General features: G+C 40.5%; 1 protein-coding gene across 3 annotated transcripts in view; it reads left to right on the forward strand.

The window, feature by feature from the left end:
- The window catches only part of LOC119808874 (cytochrome b5 reductase 4), a 56,492-nt gene that overhangs the window by 14,913 nt on the left and 19,004 nt on the right, over positions 1-22,575 (forward strand). For 2 of the 3 annotated variants that reach the window (XR_005284568.1, XM_038321383.1), the window contains exons 3-8: positions 943-1,043; positions 4,175-4,256; positions 15,378-15,407; positions 18,535-18,595; positions 19,914-19,971; positions 21,702-21,795. Coding sequence is in view for 2 of the 3 variants with exons in the window: in XM_038321383.1 (XP_038177311.1) it covers positions 943-1,043; positions 4,175-4,256; positions 15,378-15,407; positions 18,535-18,595; positions 19,914-19,971; positions 21,702-21,795 (426 nt within the window). In the remaining variant the exon portion in view is untranslated. The remainder of the gene's footprint in view (positions 1-942; positions 1,044-4,174; positions 4,257-15,377; positions 15,408-18,534; positions 18,596-19,913; positions 19,972-21,701; positions 21,796-22,575) is intronic. The other variant, XM_038321384.1, reaches the window with a different exon arrangement.

Below are 22,575 nucleotides of genomic sequence, written 5' to 3' on the forward strand. Positions count from 1 at the left end.
GCTGTTGGTTTTCTGGTACAGATATAGGAATGCTTCCTTGATGAGACCTCCAATCAGCATTTCCTGCTTTGTTCCCTGTTCGTCTATTTTAAAAGATAAAAATGTAGTTGAATGCATGCATTGATTAAATAAATATTTGGGGACGGTCAAAAAAATGAAGGTCTGAAGACCTTTATTATTGGGTTACTGCAGAGATGAGGCAGGCTGAGTGCTCATCGGTGCTCAGCCTTACTGGAGATCTGACTCGTGAAGAAGAGGTCCGTTGAGCTCATCACATTTCCACCAGGGCAGTAGACGACAGTGTGGTGAAATTTTATTTCTGTGGAGTGTGTGTGTGTGTACATTCAAAAGTCATGAGTTTTTTGTGTTGGGAAGCAATTCTGTGTGGTCTTTTGCATTTCTTTATGTTTTGTGAGCAGAGACTGTTCTGGACAATATTTTCATGGATGTTTGACTGCTGAAAAAACCTGGTTAGTACAGTTTTTCCTAAAACAAAAATGGGTTACTCAATGGGTCAACTTAATAAAGATCATGTCTCCCTCCAGAGCAGAGAGCAGGCACTCTTGCTGGCAGTTAGGAAGGACCTGAGTTTCCTAAAGTCCATGTTCCTCTCCTGGAGGAATGGGAGTGTGCAGGTCCACTGGGCCCTTTGCACATAGCTCTGTAGGAATTGGGGCTCAAGGAACTGGTGTAAATGTTGCTTTTCTAGTGCAGGTATCTATATATTAAACTTTCGTGCTTTAACCAACAAGTCCCCTGTTGTTTAGAAGAGACCAGGAAACTGGCAGGTTAATTAGCTGGCTTGCTAGAGTGGAGAAATTTCAGAATTTACAGTTCATGATACTTTGAAAAAATGAGCTCCTAAATGGAATGCTGGGAGAGATTTATAGGTTTTATAATTAGGAAGTCATTTGGATATTATTTCTGCTTGCTTTGGTGCAGGGCTTGTTTACAATGTCAGCCCCTATATGGAGTATCATCCTGGCGGGGAGGAGGAACTGATGAGAGCAGCAGGAGCAGATGGAACGGATCTTTTTAATGAGGTAAGTTTCTCCAGGTAGTCAGAGCCTTGTATGCAAGGGGTTAGCAGTGGCATATTTGTCGGAAGAAAATGCTTGCATTCATTTGAGATGGGTAAGCTTGAATTTTGAAATGCAGGCAGATGTTCACAGGTAGAAACTGTATGATTTTTGAAATCACTGTATCAAAATTCTAAAGATGGTATCGAGCATATGATATGTACTTTGAATCCTCTGCCAGCAAGGCTTGCACTCATCTTGATTTATTTTGGTAATGATAGTAATTGACTTATAGAAAACACTACCAGTGGGAGAAGGGAAGCTGGATCTGCTGTTACAGATCGCTTTCATTTGTTTTTTTTAATTTAATTTTTTTAGTTAACATACAACATTCTTGCTTTTTCCTCGAGGGGGAAGTCTTATACATCCAGTCTGTGTTACTCTGTGGGACCCATACCTCTTGGATGAAGTTAGATAAAGTTGATTAGTGAATAGGAAAGTTCTACATTATCTCAAAAGATGTTTACATCAGTATCCTTTTCTCCAAATTTACAAATGAACATTAGTTTCCCCACTATTTAAGAGTTATAAAGACTATGTTAACTCCATCAATTTTGTTAGTGGTTATTCTGATATCATAGTCATTAGAAGTTTAGTAACTTGCTTTTGTTTCACATTTTATTTTGTATATTAATGATACCTGTGTTGTATAATACTAGGCTTTAACCATTTAAGATACCTGAATCAGATTGGGTTATTTTATGGTTATTTTGATCAAACATAATTTGATTTCTGTTATTTTTAATATTTTATCTCTGAGATTATAGATAGTTATTTTTTTTTGTTTGTTTGTTTTTTCGAGACAGGGTTTCTCTGCGGCTTTAGAGCCTGTCCTGGAGCTAGCTCTTGTAGACCAGGCTGGTCTCGAACTCACAGAGATCCGCCTGCCTCTGCCTCCCGAGTGCTGGGATTAAAGGCGTGCGCCACCACCGCCCGGCATAGATAGTTATTTTTGATCAGGGTGTCAGAAATGTAATTTGTTTTATGTTTAAAAATACTTTAGTGCATCTGCTTTACTGTAGGACTTATTTGCTCCGGTGCTGTCCTCGTGGTGCAGAGTTTGCATTTGCTCATTGACTGGGTTACCATTCCCTTGGGAGAGTCCTCTTGCTCTTTAAGAAATGTTCCCTTTGCTGTTTGTTGTTACTTTCTAACAATGCAAACAAAGTCAGTGTAGGACCATTTGCCTAACTTGTCTGCTGTAGCTGTCTGCTGGCTCTCCCTGTGTTCTCTGATGGAATGTCCTCCTTCGGCGGAAGATTCTCAATAACACTGTGTGTTCCCCAGCACTGAGTTTACATGGGACATGTGTAAGGAAGGCGGTTCTTTACTTAACACATTGTTGCGTCCCTTGGCTTTAATGAACCAATAAAATTTATTACTTTCACTCACTGTGGAAATAAAGTTTTGTATTTTAGAAGCTTCTGGTGTATTCTTGAAACATCTGGCGTCTTTTACTATAAAACTTCCCCTACTCACCATGTTTGAGTTGTACAAAGAATTTATTGGTTCATATCTTTATTGGCTTTATCTGTTTCCTGTTTTGGTCCCACTGCTGACTCATTTTTTTGTCATTTCCACATAACTGATAGACCAGTTTGATGGCCTATTGGTATATTCGGCTCAGTCACACTGGCTTCCCTTCCCTCTGTGTTCCCTGCTGCCTGTTTCCACAGACTGGGGCTGAGCTCCTGAGTAGTCTTTTCCCATCCTGGCTCAGTTTGTGGTCACTGGCCAGATTCTTTCATTAACCTGCACCCTTTCCTTCCACTCCAGTCCCCAGTGCTGTTTCTGGCCCTGGCACATTAGTACTAACCAGATTGCTTTCTGTTCAGGTCCAGTTTGGGTACATGACAAATATATTCTTAAAGATGATTATCTGAGCAGCACCCTGCTTTGACAGCTCTTAGATGGTCGTTACTAACAGTTAAATAAATCTAGTCATCTGACTGGTCTTTGAGACCCTAAATAGAAGAGTATGTCAGAGTAAATATTCTACCTTGAACACACCTAAGTGTCTGCTATTTTAAGAGTCCTGTGATCAACAAGCTGTGTGCCCTTGCCTCCTTGGGTCTCTGTCTCCTATTTTTTTTTTTTTTTTTTTGCTGAAATCACCCCATTCTCATACTACCAAAGGCAGGTTTACATACAGTAGTGTGTGTACTGTAAGTAATTGCAAATCAAATTTAGTTTCAAATAATAATAAGTTCATGTCTACTTTGTAATGTATTTGCTTTTAAGTGTTATTTCCTCAGGATTATTAAGACTCTGTTAACAATATTATTTGGCCTAATTATTTTAACGTTTGAATAACACTTATGACCATTGATAATTATATTGAATTAATTGATAATTGAATAAATTATTTTCCTTTACTGATGTTTTTGAATGTTGCATTTTCTTTACTTGCCTTTTTACAATTAAGCATTTAATTTTTTTAGGATTTTGCTAATTTAAACTGTTATGCTGCTGGCATAGTGATGTACACCTGTAATGCCAACACTCAGGAGGCTGAGGCAGGAGGATGGATGGCTGTGAGTTAGAAGGCAGCTTGAATTACATAGTGAGTTCCAGACTAGCCTGAGTTAGAATTTTCTGTTTCACCATACAGGAAGAATATGACAATAATTTTTATATGTTGTGAAGGATATTCTTTTTTTTTTCTTTTTGGTTTTTCAAGACAGGGTTTCTCGAGCCTGTCCTGGAATTAGCTCTTGTAGACCAGGCTGACCTCGAACTCACAAAGATCTACCTACCTCTGCCTCCTGAATGCTGGGAATAAAGGTGTGCGCCACCACCACCTGGCTGTGAAGGATATTCTTTAACGTTTTGCAGATAGCAGAGAAGTAAAAAGGGCAGGTTATATCTGAGTATTCCTTTGAAATTGTTGGGCCCTTGTGAACACTTGATGGTGTCAGAAACACCCAGAGATCTGTAGACAACACGTTGAGAATAGCATTCTAAACAGTCTCTGTCTGCTGCTGTCTAAATGAGTCTGCCTCGGAGCAGTGTATGAAGGTTTAGCTTGGCTCATGGTAAAATAGGAGCATCTGTGGAGGTAGAGTCACGTTGCTTGTCGGCCATTCGTCTCCCAGGTTCATCGTTGGGTCAATTATGAATCCATGCTGAAAGAATGCCTGGTTGGCAGGATGGCTGTGAAGCCTGCTGTTCCAAAAGGTAAGTAAAAAAAGACAGTGCCTTTAAAATAAAATTGGATTTCAATGAATAGGATTAGATAAATCATAGTATTTTCCCAATTTTTACTGGCTTTCTGCTATAGCTGCTCTAAAGGTTTTATTCAGCCTTGGGTCTTCACATGCATACACACATGTGCACGCGTACCCATCCATGTGTGCCCCCCATACCCACACATGTAACAAAAAGCACGTGCACACATACACATGCATGTGCACACACATACACATGCATAGGCATGCACCACATGAAATGGAGAAAAGAAAAATAAGGAATTCTATAGTGACTTTCCCTTAAAAATGTGATATATTTTGTAGAAAGTTGCAAGGAGAAAATATCAGAAGGAAAACTGTATTTGCTTTCTTGTTTTCAGTAATCTCACATTTAGTCCTTAAACAACCAGATTAGTGGCAGTACTGGTTATGGATGTTGGCTGAGTATTTTTTAGTTTAGTGGTTTTATGTTTATTTTTAAAAGTATTTTTAGAGTTGGCCTCTCACGCTGTTATTCCAGGCTAGACTCAAACTCATGAACCTTTTCCATAGCCTCTGAGAGGTTGGGATTACAGATGTGGCAAAAGTGTGGCCCCATGCTCAGCTTTTTCCTGGTGTGATTGCTCTCACATGACTCAGAAGTCAAAGACTGTAAGAAGTTAAACAGGACAGTGTCGCCTCCTGTCTTCGTCCCCGGTTTACCTTGAATCTTTCTTGTCTCCTCACCTGTGTAGTCCCATTCTTGGCTAAGCTTCTTTTAAAATATAGTTACCTCTGAGTTAGAGCTCTCCTGCAGCTGTTCAAGGTCAGATCTTCCTGATCTCTTCCAGAAGAGTGCCCTCTGGGACTTTGAATGGAATTACAGTGGCAGAAATACTTCCTATAACCCCTTCTGTGAAGGGGTATAGTCATTTCTTTTTAGTGATTCATGACTCTTAAATTCAGAACGGATTGGTCTGTTCAAGCAGAGTTTTCAACTAGTTAGTTCAGTGAGTTTTGTAATTTGACACCTTATTGCTGAAAGTTTGTCTCAGTATACTCCTGTGTAGGTCCTTGGGTTTTAGATACACACAGGAATACCCATGATAACATAGGATAAGAGACAGGTACTTAGATCTGTAAGAAGCGAAGTTGGAACTGAGCCCCTGTTTATGGCCTGCTCTTTAATGAAAAGCGTATTTAACAGCAAAGGGAGATGCTGGATTGTCTTGTTTGTCGTGGCCTTTTTTATAGGGTGATAAGGGAAAACAAAGAATTTTCCTCTGAGAATCTGGCCACAGTTCTCAAGGTAGTAAGGGTGCCCTTCCTGGTGTGTACTGAAGCCATTATTCTAGAACTTGGTTCTTATTCAAAGAAACCCTTCATTGTGCTTCCAGCCCAGCAAGGAGGTCAGGAGCTCTTCAGCTTAGATTTTTCTCCCACTTAGGTACTATCAAGGATTTATATGAAAACAAGGGAGAAACGGGTTGTGATGGAATGACAAGAAAGAATTTTAGGGTTCTTAGTATAAGCATAGGAAGCAATGCACCTCTTCACAGATTGCATGTCTTTTCTTCCTTTTTCTCTCTCTCTCTTTCTTTCTTCTTTCCTTCCTTCCTTCCTTCCTTCCTTCCTTCCTTCCTTCCTTCCTTCCTTCCTTCCTTCTTTCTTTCTTTCTTTGAGATGGATTTGCTGTGTAAAGCAGGTGTACCTCAGATTTGTGTCTGTCCTTTAAGCTCTGCCTCCTGAGTGCTGAAATTACAGGTGTGCACCACCATTCCTGATGTGCAAGCCAGCTATCTTTTTTATCTTATTGCAGTGCTGAGGATTGACCCTAGGGCCTTGTGATGCTGGACAAGCATTCTGCTACCGATCTACAATACTAGCAAGTTTATTTAGAGGGATGTTAGTATGCTGTCCGTTAGGGATATTAAGCTCGTATTAGCAGAGCACTGACTGGTAGAGCTGGCTGCTTCTGTGCATGCTCATTCTCTATAGCCAGCCTCAGACCATGCTTGCATGGGTGCTGGAGGTTTTTCCTGAAACCATGTGGGTTCTCTGTTACTAGTTATGTACCAGTGTTGCCAGACCTTTCCTAACCAACCAGTTCTCACCTGGGAATTCAGACAGGCCATTTACCAGTTTGAAGTAAGTTCGGAATTTAAGCCTATTACCTGTGTGATCCCAGGAACCTCATACCAAGAACTAGTCGCTCACTACTGATTTCCCAGCATACTTAGCAAATGCCTCTTTGGATCAGTAGAACATGAGTCCAGCCTGAAACACTTGTCCCACAAACATAGGTCAGTTCCAAGGAAATAAGTCAGAAATAAATGGCAGGTGTACTGTTGAGTTTTGTTATTCTTCTTTAGAGCAAAGATAATTATGCTTTAAATATTAGGGAAATGAGATTGAATTGATAACCTTTAAAATAGGTTGCTGAAAGCCACCATGCAGAATTGAAAATAACTAGCTAGAACTAATTTATAGGAAGGAAAAAATGAAGCAGAAGTCAGAGCTCATCACATGCCTAGTGCAATGGGTTAGGCACAGTGGAAAACTTCAGTGCACACAAGATTGAAGAGCAGAACTTATGCAGAGCTGGTTACTGGGGCATGAGAAGGTGGAAAACATGCAGGAGACCTGGAATCTCCTAAGCCTGAGGCTTGTGATCGCATTTCTAAAAGTGTGGTGAGAATGAGGAAGGACAATGCACGAAGGGGCTAAGGCCTAGAATTTTTCAGAATTAGTAAAAGTCAGATATCGAAAGTTCAGCAAACCCCAAACAAGGTGAATAACAGTAGCATACATGGGGCCTCTCTGTGTGAAAGTGTGGATTCCAAAGATGGGAAGTGTAGCCGGAGGGAATCGTACCAACAACGTGACTCACACACAGCGAGCTTAGTGCTGGAGACAACAGCTGAATTTCCAAACAGCAGAAGAGGATTTTAAAAAATAGAATGAAGAGACTTTGAAAGTATTGAGGGGAAGCAACTGTCCACCTGAATTACTCTGAAGAAAAGTTAAAACAGTTGTACATCAGACCAACAAAAAACCCAAACCCCACCTATGAGGGTAGAACCAGGGGCTAAGGAAGTGAGGGCTTCAGACTGTGTCCTCTGGTGTAGGAGGTCCTTCTGTTTATGTGTTGCTTTTATTGGTTGAATAAAGAAACTGCCATGGTCTAGTTGATAGGACAGAACTTAGGTAGGCAGAGAAGACAGAACTGAATTCTGGGAGGAAGAAAGCTGCCATGGAGCCGCCAGGTCAGACATGCTGAATCTTTTCCAGTAAGCAACGACCTCGTGATTATATACAGATTATTAGAAATGGGTTAAATCAAGATGTAAGAGTTAGTCAATAAAAGGCTAGAACTTATGGGCCAGGCAGTGATTTAATTAATACAGTTTTTGTGTGGTTATTTCGGGTGTAATAGCCTGGCGGCCAGGATGACAAGCAGCCCGCTCCTCCTGTTACAGTCCTCGTCAGAAAGGACTCAATTATAAGCACTTGGTTTGGGGAAGGACAAGCATGTTTCTTAGTAAAAAAAAAAAAAAAAGGTATGGACTTTTAGAAACAAAATATAAAACCTCCTTTTCTCTTCCGTCTCTCTTCCCGATACTGATTACTGATGCAATGTGACCTTTGGAAGGAGCAGAGATTCATAGACAAATTTGGGTCCAAGTCTCATCTCTGCTACTTAGACTTTGTTTTCTTAGGTACCAGTAATAGATCTTAAATGCTTTCTTCATTAGTAAAATGGAATATAAGAATAAGCACTCTTAGCCAGATGGTGGTGGTACCTGCCTTTAATCTCAGCACTTGGGAGGCAGAAGAAAGCAGATTTCCGAGTTTGAGGCCAGCCTGATCTACAAAGTGAATTCCAGGACAGCCAGGGCTACTCAGAGAAACCCTGTCTTGAAAAACCAAAACCAAACCATAATAAAACAAACAAAACAACAAAACAATTAGCACCCTGGACTAGGGAAATGCTCCATGGGGCACTTGACACTACATACAAGCCTGACATCCTGAGTTCAGATCCCCAGAACCCAAGTAAAAGCTGCAGGTAGGAGTGCAGCATCTGTAATTCCTGATTGCTCCTACAAGGAGATCAGAGACAGGGACAGGAGCTAGGCTGACTAGCCTGTACCCAGCTAACCTGGTTTACAGCAGGACCAATACTCAAAGGCTGTGCTCTGTCCTCTTTCTGTGTGCCATGGCCACATATCAACAGGCACACACATGAGAACTTACATATTTCATATTCTTGCATATATGAAGGAATGTTTGAAAGTCATTGTGAGAATTAACTGAAGCAAAATTCATCAGGCACCTAGAATCTAAGCCGTGAGTGTGTGTTGTGGGTGGCTGTGGTGGCTAGAAATGCCGCTGCTGTCTCTGTGACCCTTTGCGTCCCTAGTTATAAGAGTGAGGCTGGTTTTTTTTAGTGTGTTTCTGCAGTCGTTAGAGGTGAACTAGCATGTGATGCTGGTTGTGTTCCTATGAAGGAGCATTCTTGTTATTGACAGGTAGGTCTGTGACAGTGTGGAAGAATCAGCCTGTTTGGTCAGAAATACTTTGTGGAGTAGCAGTGGACAGTGATTCGAAACAACAAGTCATTAGGCAAAGACAAGAATTTCACAGCACAGAAAGCAATGTTTATGGCCAAAGGAACTTTTTTCCTTTAAAATATTTTATACAAAATATTTTGATCTTTTTTTCTGCCCCAGATCCTTCCCACCTCTCTGTCCACCCACCCACCCATCTTTGTGTGCCTCCCTTTCTCTCTCTGAAGCAAAGTGGAAATCAAAGAAAAAGAATAATAAGACAAAATAACAGAAAACAAAGACTCTGCAAAAACGAACAAAAAACTATGGAGATGTCTTTTGTTAGTCATCTACTCCCGGGCATGGGGCCTGCCCTGGAGAGTGATTGATGCACCTAGTGACACTCCTTTGGAGGAAACTGGGGTTCCATAGTCTCCGTGTACCAGCTGCAGATCGCTCCTCACTGGGATTAGAGTCCTGTGTTTTCTTCCCCTCACAGTGCTGATACCCTGTCTGGCCTGAACTTGTGCAAGTCCCACGTGTTCTCCCAGTCTCCATGAGTTCACGTGTTCAGCAGTCCTGTTATGTCTTGGAGACATTGTCTCTCTGGAGGCGTCCATGAGCCTTTAGGGAGGGGGCTTGACAAAGACTTCTCATTTAGGGCTGAGTGCTTCAAAGTCCCTTACTCTCTGTCCATTAACATTTCTGGTTAATTCCTATCTACTGCAAGAAGAAGCTTCTCTGATTACTGGTTCAAGGCACTGTTTTGTAAGAATAGCATTAGTAGTCATTTTATTGCCATGTTCTTTTATCAGAATAGTAGCAGTAGGTTTTCCTTGACACTTGTGACCTATGTAGTCTCAGGTTTTTGACTACTTTAGCAGCGTCAAGTATGGGATCCATTTCATGGAGTGGGCCTTAATTTCAATAGAAAAGTGGCTAGTTACTTCTGTAACACTTGTGCCACTATATCCCCAGTATGTATGGAGGCACATGACTGTTGGATTGTGGGACTTGTGGCTGGGAGATATTGATGAGTACCTTTGTCCTCCTGTACTGTGCAGATCAGTCAGTAGCTTTTAATTGGGCATAGGTTGAGCTTCTCTGTGTTCAGTGATCTAAGTGTTGTCTTCATCAACAGGACCCTACCATCAGATTGTAGACAGCAACCAGTAATCTTGACAATAGCCTCTGATGTTTTGGTGGGGGTTCCATAGGTCCCCTTTAGCCCTCAAGTAAAGGGACTATTAAAACCTAGTTTTAAGATACCTTATTATGCAGACTGAGCAGAATGTTTAAAGGGACTAAATAGTTAAAGAGAAAGATCTGATGGTATACCAGAGAGAAGTAAACGACTTTAGCAGTAAGTAGCTTGTATGCCTCTTAAGGAGGTGCATTCGGCCCACCCATAGTAGAACTCTGGAATGACACGGGAAGAGAGCTTACATCAAGATGGCTGAGGACAGATGGTGAAGAGACTACCTGCAGTGGTAGAGATGCTGAAGAGGAGTTTTCTACAGTGATGTGTTTTCAGTATCAAAGGCTGGGATTTTCATAATGACATAGGGTGAGCATTTCACCATAACATTTCCATACGTGCAGGTGGTGTATTCTGCTCATACCCGCCTCCTACATCCCCTCATCCTTTTCTTCTTTGCCCTCTCATATCCGCAATGTCCTAATCCCTTCTACTAAAATTGTTTACATGAGGTAAACTGTCAGAACCCAATGTATAAAGTCCCAGAGTTGGCATTTTGTGTGCATTTCCACACGAGGCAGTTCCAGTTCTCAGTTTGCTTGATTGACTGCAGTGTGGTCCTGATGAAAACAGCAAAGCTGGCGGACCCAGAACCTAAGCCATGGCCAGATTTACTGCGATCAGGCAGGAATTCAGCTGTTTATCACAGTCCTTTATTTAAAAGGTATTATAGATTGTATTGTGCCTTAGAAAGATTTATTAATAATAAATCAAGAAGAAGTAGAGACCATTTATTGATAATTTGTATCACAGAAGCACCAGATTGTATAATAAATATGAAAAATGAGTGATGTTCTGCCTGCGTTCTCTGGCTGCCATGATGGTTGTCAGTCGTGTGGCTGTTGACTCACACGCCAAATCAGATGTACAGTAAATACACACTGGACTTCAACTATTCGTACTTCAAGTATGAAAAAATGTCAAAGTGAAGTATCTCATAATTGTTATATCAATTACATGTTAAGTAGTAATATTTCAGGTGCAATGTTAAATATAATATAGTTTATTTCTTGCTTTTACTTTGTAAATTTGGTTATTAGAAAATTTTAAATTATGCTTTGAGTTGTATTCTATTTCTTGGGGAGCACAGTTTTAGATCTTTAACACTTTAATGCCATATTTAAAAAATACTCCTATTTTTCAGTGTCAAAAGTATATCTCAGGAATAGTCTTAATCTCTCGTTGCTTTTTTCATATTTACATCTATGTATTTAGGTTTCATGACCACTTCCTAACAGTGAACAGTTTCTAATAAACAGCTAGAAGCAGAGACTAGAACACTCAGAGGGACAGGACAGTCAGGTATGTGAATTTTGAGCTGCCCTAACATCTTGATTTAAAAGTAAAAATTCCAAGGCTTCTAGTCACGTGTACCTTACTTACTAAGGACAACAGAATTGTTTGCCTGACTAATGTTGACCACTTTTGAATAATTCATTGCTTCTTTATTCTCAGTGCATATCAATTGGGGTTGATTTCCTCCTCAAGGAACATTGTCAATACTTAGAAGCATTTTGATTATTTCAACTAACCTGGTGCTGCTGGTGTTCTCATGGACAGAGGCCAGGGATGCTCCTACTAGCATACAGTGCCCAGGACAGACTCTCATGACAGAGAATTATCCAACTCAAAGCATCACTAGTGCTGACATGGAGAAGCCTTTGTAAATGCATTGGTAGTAGTTGTTGTCGTTCTTATTATTGCTGTTTTAGCATGGCATCTCATCTATCCCGGTCTGGGCTCAAACTTGCTATGTAGCTGAGGATCTCCTGGCCTGTATGTCCTGAGTGCTGGGATTGAGGTGCTGAGCCATTAATTTCAAGGAGCCGTGTTGCCATGCAGCACTGTCAGCAAGCCCAGGACAGCTGGTGGGTGGGCTCACCGCCAGTGGAGGCTCGGCTTTGGTGCAGAGTTAGTTCGAGGTTCCTTTCCGAAGCCTTCATTTCCTTTTAGGTAAAATAGAGACAGTTCAGACAGACAGGCAAAGCACAAGCTTACAGGCCAGCAAAGCCTCCATGGTGTAAACACAGGCAAGTGGACTTAGTGAAGCAGCCTATACCAGATGAGACATGTGCTCACTTGGTTCTCTTGCCTTAGTTGGTTCTTGCTGCCTTAGTGCTTATTGTCTGGGTGAGGTTTTGGTGTTTATGTGTGTATATGTGTGTGCTCACATGTGCTGGATTTTCTCTGAGCCAAACTACTGCCATCTTCAAGAGTCCTCTGAAAAGATCACATAGCTGGGCTTTGTTAACTGTTAGTGTTCATTCCTAGAAGGAAGAGCAGGGAGAGTCATGGACACTACTCACTTGAGAATTCAGCCATCCTTCCCAACTAGTTGTGTGCAGTTCTGCCCGAATTACACATGGCCTTGGGGGTCTCAGAGAAGGGCTAGGGGACATAGATGGGTAAGGAACTAGGGGAGGGGGCTCTGTCTACACAGCCATGGAGATGTTATCATCCATGCTGAGTCAGACCTTTCAGCATGGCTGCTGTAAGGTCACCCATGCTCTTGCCTGTGACTCCCACTCATTGCTCTTAAGTAAAGCTGAAAACTCAGTGGCTGCCAGAGTGAACTTTAGTAGAATCATAAGTTGATTTGTCATTGGAACACAGGAAGAAGGGGTTGACATTGTTTCTCTCTCCCCCAGGGAAAGAATTCTAGCAACATAATTCAAGCTAGGGGGTAAAACATCCCTATTAGGAGACAGATGCACATCTGAACTGCAGTTTTGTCTTGCAGTATTGCAGTTGTGTTTTGCAGTATTGCAGCGACTGACTGATGTTTATTTGGTTAGTATTTATTTTGCTTTCTGGCAAAGCTGATTTGGGAACATTTGTATGTTCACCCCTGTCACTCCTGTCTCTGATCTGCTCTTTTCCTTACCCTGCCACGCTAAAGAGTGCTGTTGGCTGCCAGGGTAGCCTCTGAGTGACTAAGCCCTTGGAGAAGAGGGGCTTTGGCCAGGCAGAATATTGCCATTTAGCCAACATGAGGAAGAGACCTCAGTTTGCTTTTTCATAGAGACTTCCAAATGATGCAAGTAGTTATGGAAAGAGAATATTGCATTTATTCTCAGGGAAAAGGTTTCTCTTCCAGCTAAAATGATGCAGATGTAAATGTGTTTAACATGGAGAAGAGTTTATATGGCTCAGCTTTGTAAAACTTAGACTGGGGTAATTTTGAAGGTAATTTAAATAATTTAAAAGCAAACTTTCTTCACACTGGATTTTCTTATATTAAAAAATGGGGAAAGGATACTTCTGCAGAATCCATTAAGTTCTGGCAGACTGAATTCAGTGCATATTAAGAAAATAGTCCTCTGATGTAATTTTTTTCCTAGAAACAAATTACATGGAATAATTTTTCAAAATCTATGAGTGCCTTGGGTAAAAACAAAACCTTTTCATGACAAATGAGATTTATCAGATTGCTGGCTCTGTAGCACGCTGAGATGGATACAGTACTGTGAGTTTGCTGTTTGTTCTTAGGTGAAGCAGATAATCACAGCTGCAGAGGCCATAACAGGTAAAACTGGTGGAGGGCAATTAGGACCAGGCAGTGGCCATCAGTGCTCCCTTACAAATGTAATGGCTAGATGTTCCTTTGGCAGTGATAGCAATAGCCATTTGAGGTACAACTTTTAAGGTGTTTTAAGTTTTGTATGTTTTTAGGAAGTATTAAAAAACAACGTGAAGCTGGGCGGTGGTGGCGCACGCCTTTAATCCCAGCACTCGGGAGGCAGAGGCAGGCGGATCTCTGTGAGTTCGAGGCCAGCCTGGTCTACAAGAGCTAGCTCCAGGACAGGCTCTAAAAAAGCTGCAGAGAAACCCTGTCTCGAAAAACAAAACAAAACAAAAAACAAACAAACAAAAAAAAAAACAAAAAAGAAAAACAGAAAAAAACAACGTGAAGAAAAATAGGACTGGATTTGTAGGGAGACAGATTCACCCTTGGCTTTGGTGAAGAGCTCTGGCTCCTTCTAGACCTTGGCCTCGAATCCTCTTCATTCCTGAAGAAAAGAAGGCAAGTAGTGTGTTACGTATTGTAAGAGTCCTCTCAGTGTAGAGTTAGGTTTATTAAAAGGGGAAACAATGACAAGGTGGTCTTATTAGTCATGGCCACTTGGTGTTGGGTGAGTGAATTAGAGGAGTGTATGGGATTTTGGATTATTATAAATTAGAAGACAGAAGATTTGAAAGCAGAGCCTGGCACACACCTGTAACTCTAGCACGTGGAAAGATAAGAAAGCAGGGCTACAAGTTTGAGGAATGGAGGGTACTTTGATTTAAGTACATTTCTTTTTATTTCTATTTTGTTTTGTTTTTCAAGACAGGGTTTCTCTGTATAACAGCCCTGGCTATCCTGGAACTCACTCTGTAGACCAGGCTGGCCTCGAACTCACAGAGATCTGCCTGCCTTTGCCTCCCAAGTGCTGGAATTAAAGGGTTGCACCACCACCACCCGGCTTACATTTCTTTACAGCATGGTGATGCCATTCTACCATGTGTCACCTTTCAGTCTGACTTCGAGATGTGTTATCTTAGCTTGTCATCCTTTAAAGCCTTGACAACCTGCTGAGGGGATGAAACCATAGTTGTGTCACAGTTGTGCTTACTAAGATATATTAGACTTTGGTGAGTTGACTGCTATCCTGAAAGAAAATACCTGTTGAGGGTTTTCTGGGTTGTAACTCTAATAATTGTATTATAAGTACATGTGAAAGCTTTAACATATTTACCTCATTTTGGCCACTTTATGTTTATAACAGTATACATACAGACTGATAATAATAAAACCTCTTTGGAGTGTTAATATTTGTATTTAATAGGATATAACCTAATAAATTCTGTTTTCTTTATATTAATTTAGAATATGACATCTCAGACAAAACTTGGGGTATATGTGCTCTTTGGAGAAATAATTTGTGGCTCAGTTGTAAACACATGCTTAGTATTCTCAGAGTCCACAGATTGATTGCCAGCACTTGGGGGTAGGGGTCAAGAAATAAATTCCAAGATACTGAGGGATGTGGATTATGCAGAAGACATACACACGTATACACATATGCACACATACACACTCACATGCACACATACATACACACACGCACAGAGCCCTGGGAAGTGTCCTGATGATCTCCAGAGACCACACTGGCTTACTGGAAACAATGGCTCTCCATGTCATAGTCCCATTTCTGTCCTCACATCCTAGAAGAAAGCAGCCAATGAGACTGTTAATAGTTTAACCAATAAAATGACTTGATAGTCTCTTTAATGATACAGTATTCTTATCTGACTTTTTCCTTCCCAAATCATCATACAGACTGCCATGAAGGAAAGAAAGTCTTAAATGGTAAGTCATATAAATTAGTGATAAACTTACATGTTGATATTGCTTCACAGAATTGTCTAGGGTATTTGGATTAAAAAAAATGCAAAAGCTGTCTTTGCTTGTCCAAACTTAAGGGATTTACTAAAACTTTATGTGCCTCTTATTTCAACTATTACTTTTAAAACAATTACTTTTATGAAATCTTTAAGCCCAAAGCATAAATGCTTATAGTGACTAAAATAGGACTCAGGTGGCTCCCTTAGGTGTGTGTGTGAGTTCACACTGGTGTCAGGACACAGATCCCAGTAGCATATTAATCTGCTCTGTTCCTTGACTGAGCAAGCAGCACGGACATCATGGTTGGCACTGCCCCTTTCACACCCAGGTGAGATGTGGTGGTTAATACTGATTGATGAAGTGCATGGGGCTCCTCTGACTTTGTATATTATTGTACCTGTAGATCCAGATTTTTTTCTTCCTTTTTGCAAAACAAAGTTACAGAAATAGAGCTAGCAAGCTAGGTTTTCAGTAGAATCACCTTTTTTTTTTAAGTGTGAAAATAGCCTGTAACTTGCAGCTTACGATGTTTGAAGTTGTCGTGGTATAACACTGCAGGAAATGCAGGAAATGAAGGGCTGCTCTTAGGCTCATCTGATGCTTGGCTCTTCTGTGATGCTGCAGAAACAACCATCCATCCTCCTTGCCTGTCACATGTCACTTTCAGCATCTTTACTGCAGATGCACTGTGTGTAATGCTTCAATTAAAGATATTCTTAGATATCACTCTCCAAGTAATGTGTTACCATTACATGTTGTGACTTGGATTCTCTATAGTAATGGGGTATAGTTCTATCTATTTCCTTATATGTATATGTGTATATATGTATATATTTGTATTTTGTAACTGTCTCTCACATTTGGCTCAGCTAAGTCTATGTGGTAATTCTATATTATGTTTGCAAATGTAATCTGCCTGCTTTCTACGTCATTATTTCAACAGTTGATTAAAATCCTGAGTGGGATAGATGAGTTTTATTTTATAGTAAGGCCCAGAGCCCTTAAACTGACGTCATTCTGTCAGCCAACACTTTGAACGTTCTTTTGGAACACCTGACTTACTCTGCTCTGACTTACCCCGGAGTCTCCAAAGGATGTGGTTCTGTGGTTTCTTTTTGCTCATGCTGAAAACAGGATAGATTCTGTCAAGTTTGGCCTTGCTCTTCTAATGAGCTGTATTTCTGTGCTACTCTCTTGAATTTTAAAAGGTATCTGGAAATGGTCTCTTTTGTGCTTTCCCGGTGAAGAAGAAAAAAACAATGGTTTGCATAAGGCCCCAGTGCTGGCACCAAGCTTATGTCCAGCCTTTTCTGATCTTAATCAAACATACAAGATCGTACAAGATCAAAAATGACTGGAAATGTATGAATTCTGTTGATGCTTTTCCTCACAGTAAATTTTAAATTTTGATGCATGTTTTTTTAGAGACCACCAAAATAAAAATGACAGTCTTTTAATAAAATATCTTTCACCACTTTCAAATAATTTAATAAGACTACCTTTTTTAGTGTATTCATTTTAGAAAAAGATGCTTGTGGCTCTGGCCTTAGTTATGAGGCCTTATCTTAGGCTCCTGGTCTGAAAACATAGTGTGCTCTGCATAGTTACAGTGGAAGAGATGAAAGCTGAACAAACTAGACAGGCTTCACCAAGAGCCTCATTCCAAACAGTTTTGCATCCGCACTTTTCCTAAGCCTGAGTATATAGGGAAGTTCTGGAAATCTCTAGCCTCTCTCACCTGGAAGTGCTTCCAACTCCAGCCTCCTGTAGTGACTGTTACTAGTCTGGGAGCTCTAAGGCTATCTGGATAACTGGCTTTTTTTTTTTCCCCTGTAGTTTGAGACTTGGTAACAAAATTAAATAGTTTCTTTTCAAAAGTTCCTTAGCAGCAGTCCAGGCACAAACAAGGCACTCCTCTGGAGGGAGGAAACAGTGCCTGCAGGCTCTCCAGAGGGCTTCCCTGTCTCAGAGCTTTCTGAAATGACTTGAAAACCAGTTGTAGCCCGTTAAAGGCCATGTTGATGCAGACACGGGTGAATTAATGAAATGGAACAAGAACACCATGCTGGTGTGCTAGTAGAGCTGCAGCACTCAAGCCCTGTGCTAAGATGTGTCCGTTTCTACAGCTGTGCTGGCTGATACGTCAACCGGGTACAGCCAGAGTCCTCTAAGAGGGAGAAATCTCAATAGAGAAACACCTCCATAAGATGTGACTGTAGGCAAACCTGTAGGGTATTTTAATAAGTGATTGATGTGGGACGGTCCAGCTGATTGTGGGTGGTGTCATCCTTTGGCTGCTGGTCCTGGGTACTGTAAGAAAGCTGGCATGAGCAAACCTTGAGGAGAAACCAGGAATAGCCCTCCTTTATGGCCTTTGCATTGGTTCCTGCCTCCAGGTTCTTCCCTGATAAACTGTACTGTGGGTCAGTAAGTGGAAATAAACTTCCCAAGTTGATTTTTATCATGATGTTTTATCATAGGAATGGAACCCCTAACTAAGACAACAACCATTTTGACTAAAGCTAAACATGCATGCATACTATATGCCCACCAGAATTGTAGATTTTGTTCTTTAAAATGTGCATGCCAGTGTGCACGGTTTATAACCATGTTCCCATAAGAGTACCTGTTCAGGAGTGACCAGAATGCTTATCAATAGAAGAGCGAGTGAATTGTAACTAGGTCATCCAATGCAATAATTTTAAGTATAAAAAGGAACAGACTACTTACGCACTTAACAGAATGGCTAAAATCTCAGTAAATTCTAGGTTTGACTTGTTAGAACTGTAATGCACTTAAGGATGAACAACAACAAAAGACCAAAACAAACCATGCTTTATGATCCCTTTCTGTATAGTATATAGTGCCACTAATATATGTCCATGATTTAAAAACTAGTTTGGTGTCATAAGTCACAATAGTGGTTACCCTTGGGAGAGAGCAAGCTATAGGAAAACACCCAAAGAACATGCTGGTGACAAGGGTCTTTCTTGCTTTATGATTTAGTAGCATGTTTATTAAGATGTCCCTTACATATGTGTGTACATGAGTTAAGTGTGGTGTAGATAAATTACTGTTTTTCTTTGTGAAGGCATGCTTCCCAAGAGCCAAGTGACAGATACACTGCCCAGGGAAGGCCCTAGTTCTCCAAGGTATGCACTCTTCTTTACATCTCAAAGTGAGAGCAGTTCTGCACAAACCCACAGACATTACAGCAAAGAACCTAGCACAGGGGTTGGTTTCTTGTTTACTGCCAGTTTTGCTTAGCACACAAGTGGCAGCACCTCTTTATCAGATGGGTTGCAGAATAAGGTTGTTCCATAAGTGATTTTTAGATAACTGAAGTTTGATCTGTTTTAAATACTTTAAACCACTGTTTTAAAATGATTTTTTCTTTCTGGTCAGGTGATAGTGACTCACACCTTTAATCCCAGCAATCAGGAGGCAGAGGCAGGTGGATCTTTATAAGTTCAAGGCCAGCCTGGTCTGCAAAGTGAGTTCCAGGACAGCCAGGGTGGTTACACAGAGAAACTCTGTTACACACACACACACACACAAAAAAAAGCATCAAAAAGAGTTTTTTTTTCTGATGATAAATGTATGTTCAGGGTAGGAAGTTTAGAAAACATAGTGATAACCCCTTTAAACTTTAGACATAGATGCCGAACTCTGGGGCTGACTGACTTATACAATACCTTCACACACTACATTTGTAGTATTGGAATTATAGTGTTGTCTGTGAGCGATATCTTTTGTTGTTAATATTCTGTGAAAACTTCTGTATTCCATCACATAGCCATACCATCGTTTATTTCAGTATTCAATCTTTATATGTCTATTTTGGTGGTGTTTTTAAATTTAAATTTTAATGGAAATTCTTTAATATGTTTTAATATTTGACAACCTTGGGCATGAGCTCTCACCTTTTACCTTTGTTGGAACAGGACTTTTTCCCCATGGCGTTTGCTGCCACATGTGCTGAGGGCAACTAGTCTGTGAGCTTTCAGGAATTCTCCTGCCTCTGCCTTCCATCTTCCCACAAGAAAACTGGGATTATAGATGTGCACTCCCTCATCAGGCTTTAGGTGGATTTGAACTCTTGTCTTGATATTTACTTAGCAAGTATTTTCTACTGAGTCGTCTCCCCAGCTCAAGAATGAATTTCTTTAGTAGGAAGGCGATGAGCATGCAGATTTCTTTGTGCTCCTTAGCAACACATGTATGTATTCTATTATTCTCTGAGAAGATTTTTAGAACAATGTATAGCCTTTATTTTGCCCATTTTGGTGGTCTATTTGGAAATAAATGTCAGGTATATCATGATGACTGTAACATGTTAAGGTTACCATGTAGATATGAGTTTTAACGTGGAGAAGTCTATTTCCCACTGTGGATTTTAAATGTTGACAATTTCATGTGTTATTGCACATCATTCTGGATGTTTTCTTACTTCACTTTACTGTCTTACAGCTATGACTGGTTCCAAACAGAGTCCTCAGTCACCATTGCTATATACACCAAACAAAAGGTAAACATTTTGTCGAAAACAAGAGGAAATAAATAGTAAGAATTAGTTGCTTTTATTTACATGCAGATTCTTTTCTAAGATCTTTTTTATATTAGCTTACTTGTTCTCCATAATAATCCTGAGGCAGAAAGCAAATGCTCTCTCTATTTTACAAAGAAGGATTAATTTTTCCCCAAAGCCTGTATTTGGAAGCTAGGTAGGTATTCTGGCTCCTGCCTGGCAGATAGCTGTTACAACCCATGCTGTGTAGCATTTAAACCTATTGAGTGTTGTTCTGTGTGCTTTCCAGTTAACTTTGCCATAAGAGAACACTTTCTGAGATTAGAAAGACTATACTGCTGAGACTTAATATACTTGAACTGTTAATGGCATTTGGGTGCCCCTTAGAAACAAGGTTAGGGAGCTTGCTCATTTATTTATGAATCTTCAAGGGGCACTTCTTTTATATAAGGCACCATTATACGTCAGAAATGTGATTCTGGGTCAGGTCCACAGACTTGGCTTTCACAGGGTGGATAATCCATCTAGAAAGCTAGATGAATATATTTACATTGTTTCCAGGCACATCCTCCAGTGCCTGCTCACCTTCCCCATTTGAGGAGCCTTGTGAATGGAATCTACTTCTACAGTAATTTCAGTGGGGTTTGAAATGCAGTGACTGAGGAAAGGGGACATTTACGAATGGGACAATATGTGTAATGCATGGTATAAGTAGTTAGTACCACAACACCTCTCTTTCATTTCTGTGTAGACTTACTACTTATACCATGCATTGGACACATCATCCCATTCGTAGCTTCCAGTCAAAGAGAGGGAGGAGGGAATATATGAGTAAGGGAGATCAAGATCATGATGGAGAAATCTACAGAGACAGCTGAACCAAGCTTGTAGAAACTCAGGAACTCTAGACTGACAGCTGTGGAGTCTCCATGGGACTGAACCAGGCCCTCCATAAGTGGGAGACAGTGGTGAAGCTTGGACTATCTGAGGGGCCCCTGGCAGTAGGACCAGGATCTATCTCTGGTGCATGAGCTAGCTTGTTAGAACTCATTCCCTATGGTGGGATGCCTTGCTTAGCCTTAATGTTTGGGGGAGAGGCTTGGTTCTGCTCCAACTTAATGTGCCAGACCTTGTTGACTCCCCCATGGAGCCCTTACCCCTTGGGAGGAGTAAATGAGGGGTAGGCTGGTGGAGGGGAGGTGTGCGGGGGCAGGAGGAGGGGTGGGATGGAGAACTATGTTTGGAATGTAAAATGAAATTAAAAAAAATAAAACTTTACAAAAGTTTCTTGAATAATTTTGAGATTGGTGGAGAACAATAGGTTACATACTTTCTCAGAATCACACAGTAGTGGAAAAACTAAAATGAAAACAATTAAGGATCTTAAATTCTGGTAATAAATTAAAGTCTTAATTTTTTTCTATGTTGTTTCTTAAAAAAATATTCTTGAGCAACTCATAGATGCTGACCAATGTTCTACGGATATAGTCTGTAGGGTTCATGACTTTAAGACCATGGCCACAGTGGATATTAAATAGAGGAAATGTGTACTTGGAATTACAGCGACGTTCATAGAAGGGAAGGCTTGTATGAGGGAGAAATGAGAACCAGGAATAATATTCGTGTTGCTTGGAGACATGCACCCGGAAAGCGCCCCTCATTGCCTCACCAATGGAGTTCTCTGGGGGCAGTTCTCACTTTTCATCTTTCTATTTTTGCTTCCTTTTAAGAATATCAATTTAGACTCAGTAATCGTTGACCTCCAGGGTGGCTCCTTGAGAGCAGAAACTTTTATTAAGGATCATTCTTATCTTATACATATTGGTGAGTATCTCACTTTACTAATGGGAATATTCTCATTTTCTTTGACTATGACACTAGCATGGTCTGCGTCTAGAAAGCTGTACCAGTTTATCTGCTGTCATCATTTTGGTTTGTCATTTCTGATCATTTTACAGTCAGTGTTTTTCCTTCATGCTAATAAAAATGGCAGCATGGTCCCCTTTCCAAATTGAAGTAATTATAAGCCTAATGTGTTGTCTGTTGTGTGACAGAGCCCCGACTTCATGCAATCAGATGTGATCAGAATCAACCATAAAATATTAGTTCACTTTTATAAGTGTCTTACTTGATGGCTATAAATAAGACTCTGGAGACCTCTGGTCACCATGTGAGCATCACTTACTGGGACGTCCATTCCTTGCGCCCCAGGACATCAGAGGCAGCAACCAAACAGCCTGGACTGCAAGCTTGCTCATCTCCTACGAGCCAGAGATAAGCCTTGTTAATTTTGACCTATCGGGGGTAAGAAGTTCTGAAACCAAAGAGATCAAATGTTGGATCTGTTTGTCACCTATAATGAAATTGAGTCTAAGATCTCATTGTTTTCTCCTCTTATGACTATGATGTATTTCTAGTTAGAAAATAGATTAGACACACACACAAAACAATCCCGAATAGCAAATATATATTAATTTTTTAAATAAATTGTCATTGTGCATATGTACATGATGTGAACATGCAAGTGTCATGGTATAACATGTATGGAGGTCAAAGGGCAGTTTTATGGATTTGGTCCACTCCTTTCTACCCTTATATGAATCC

The sequence above is a fragment of the Arvicola amphibius genome, chromosome 3, assembly GCF_903992535.2.
Source record: "Arvicola amphibius chromosome 3, mArvAmp1.2, whole genome shotgun sequence".
Taxonomy (NCBI): Eukaryota; Metazoa; Chordata; class Mammalia; order Rodentia; family Cricetidae; genus Arvicola; species Arvicola amphibius.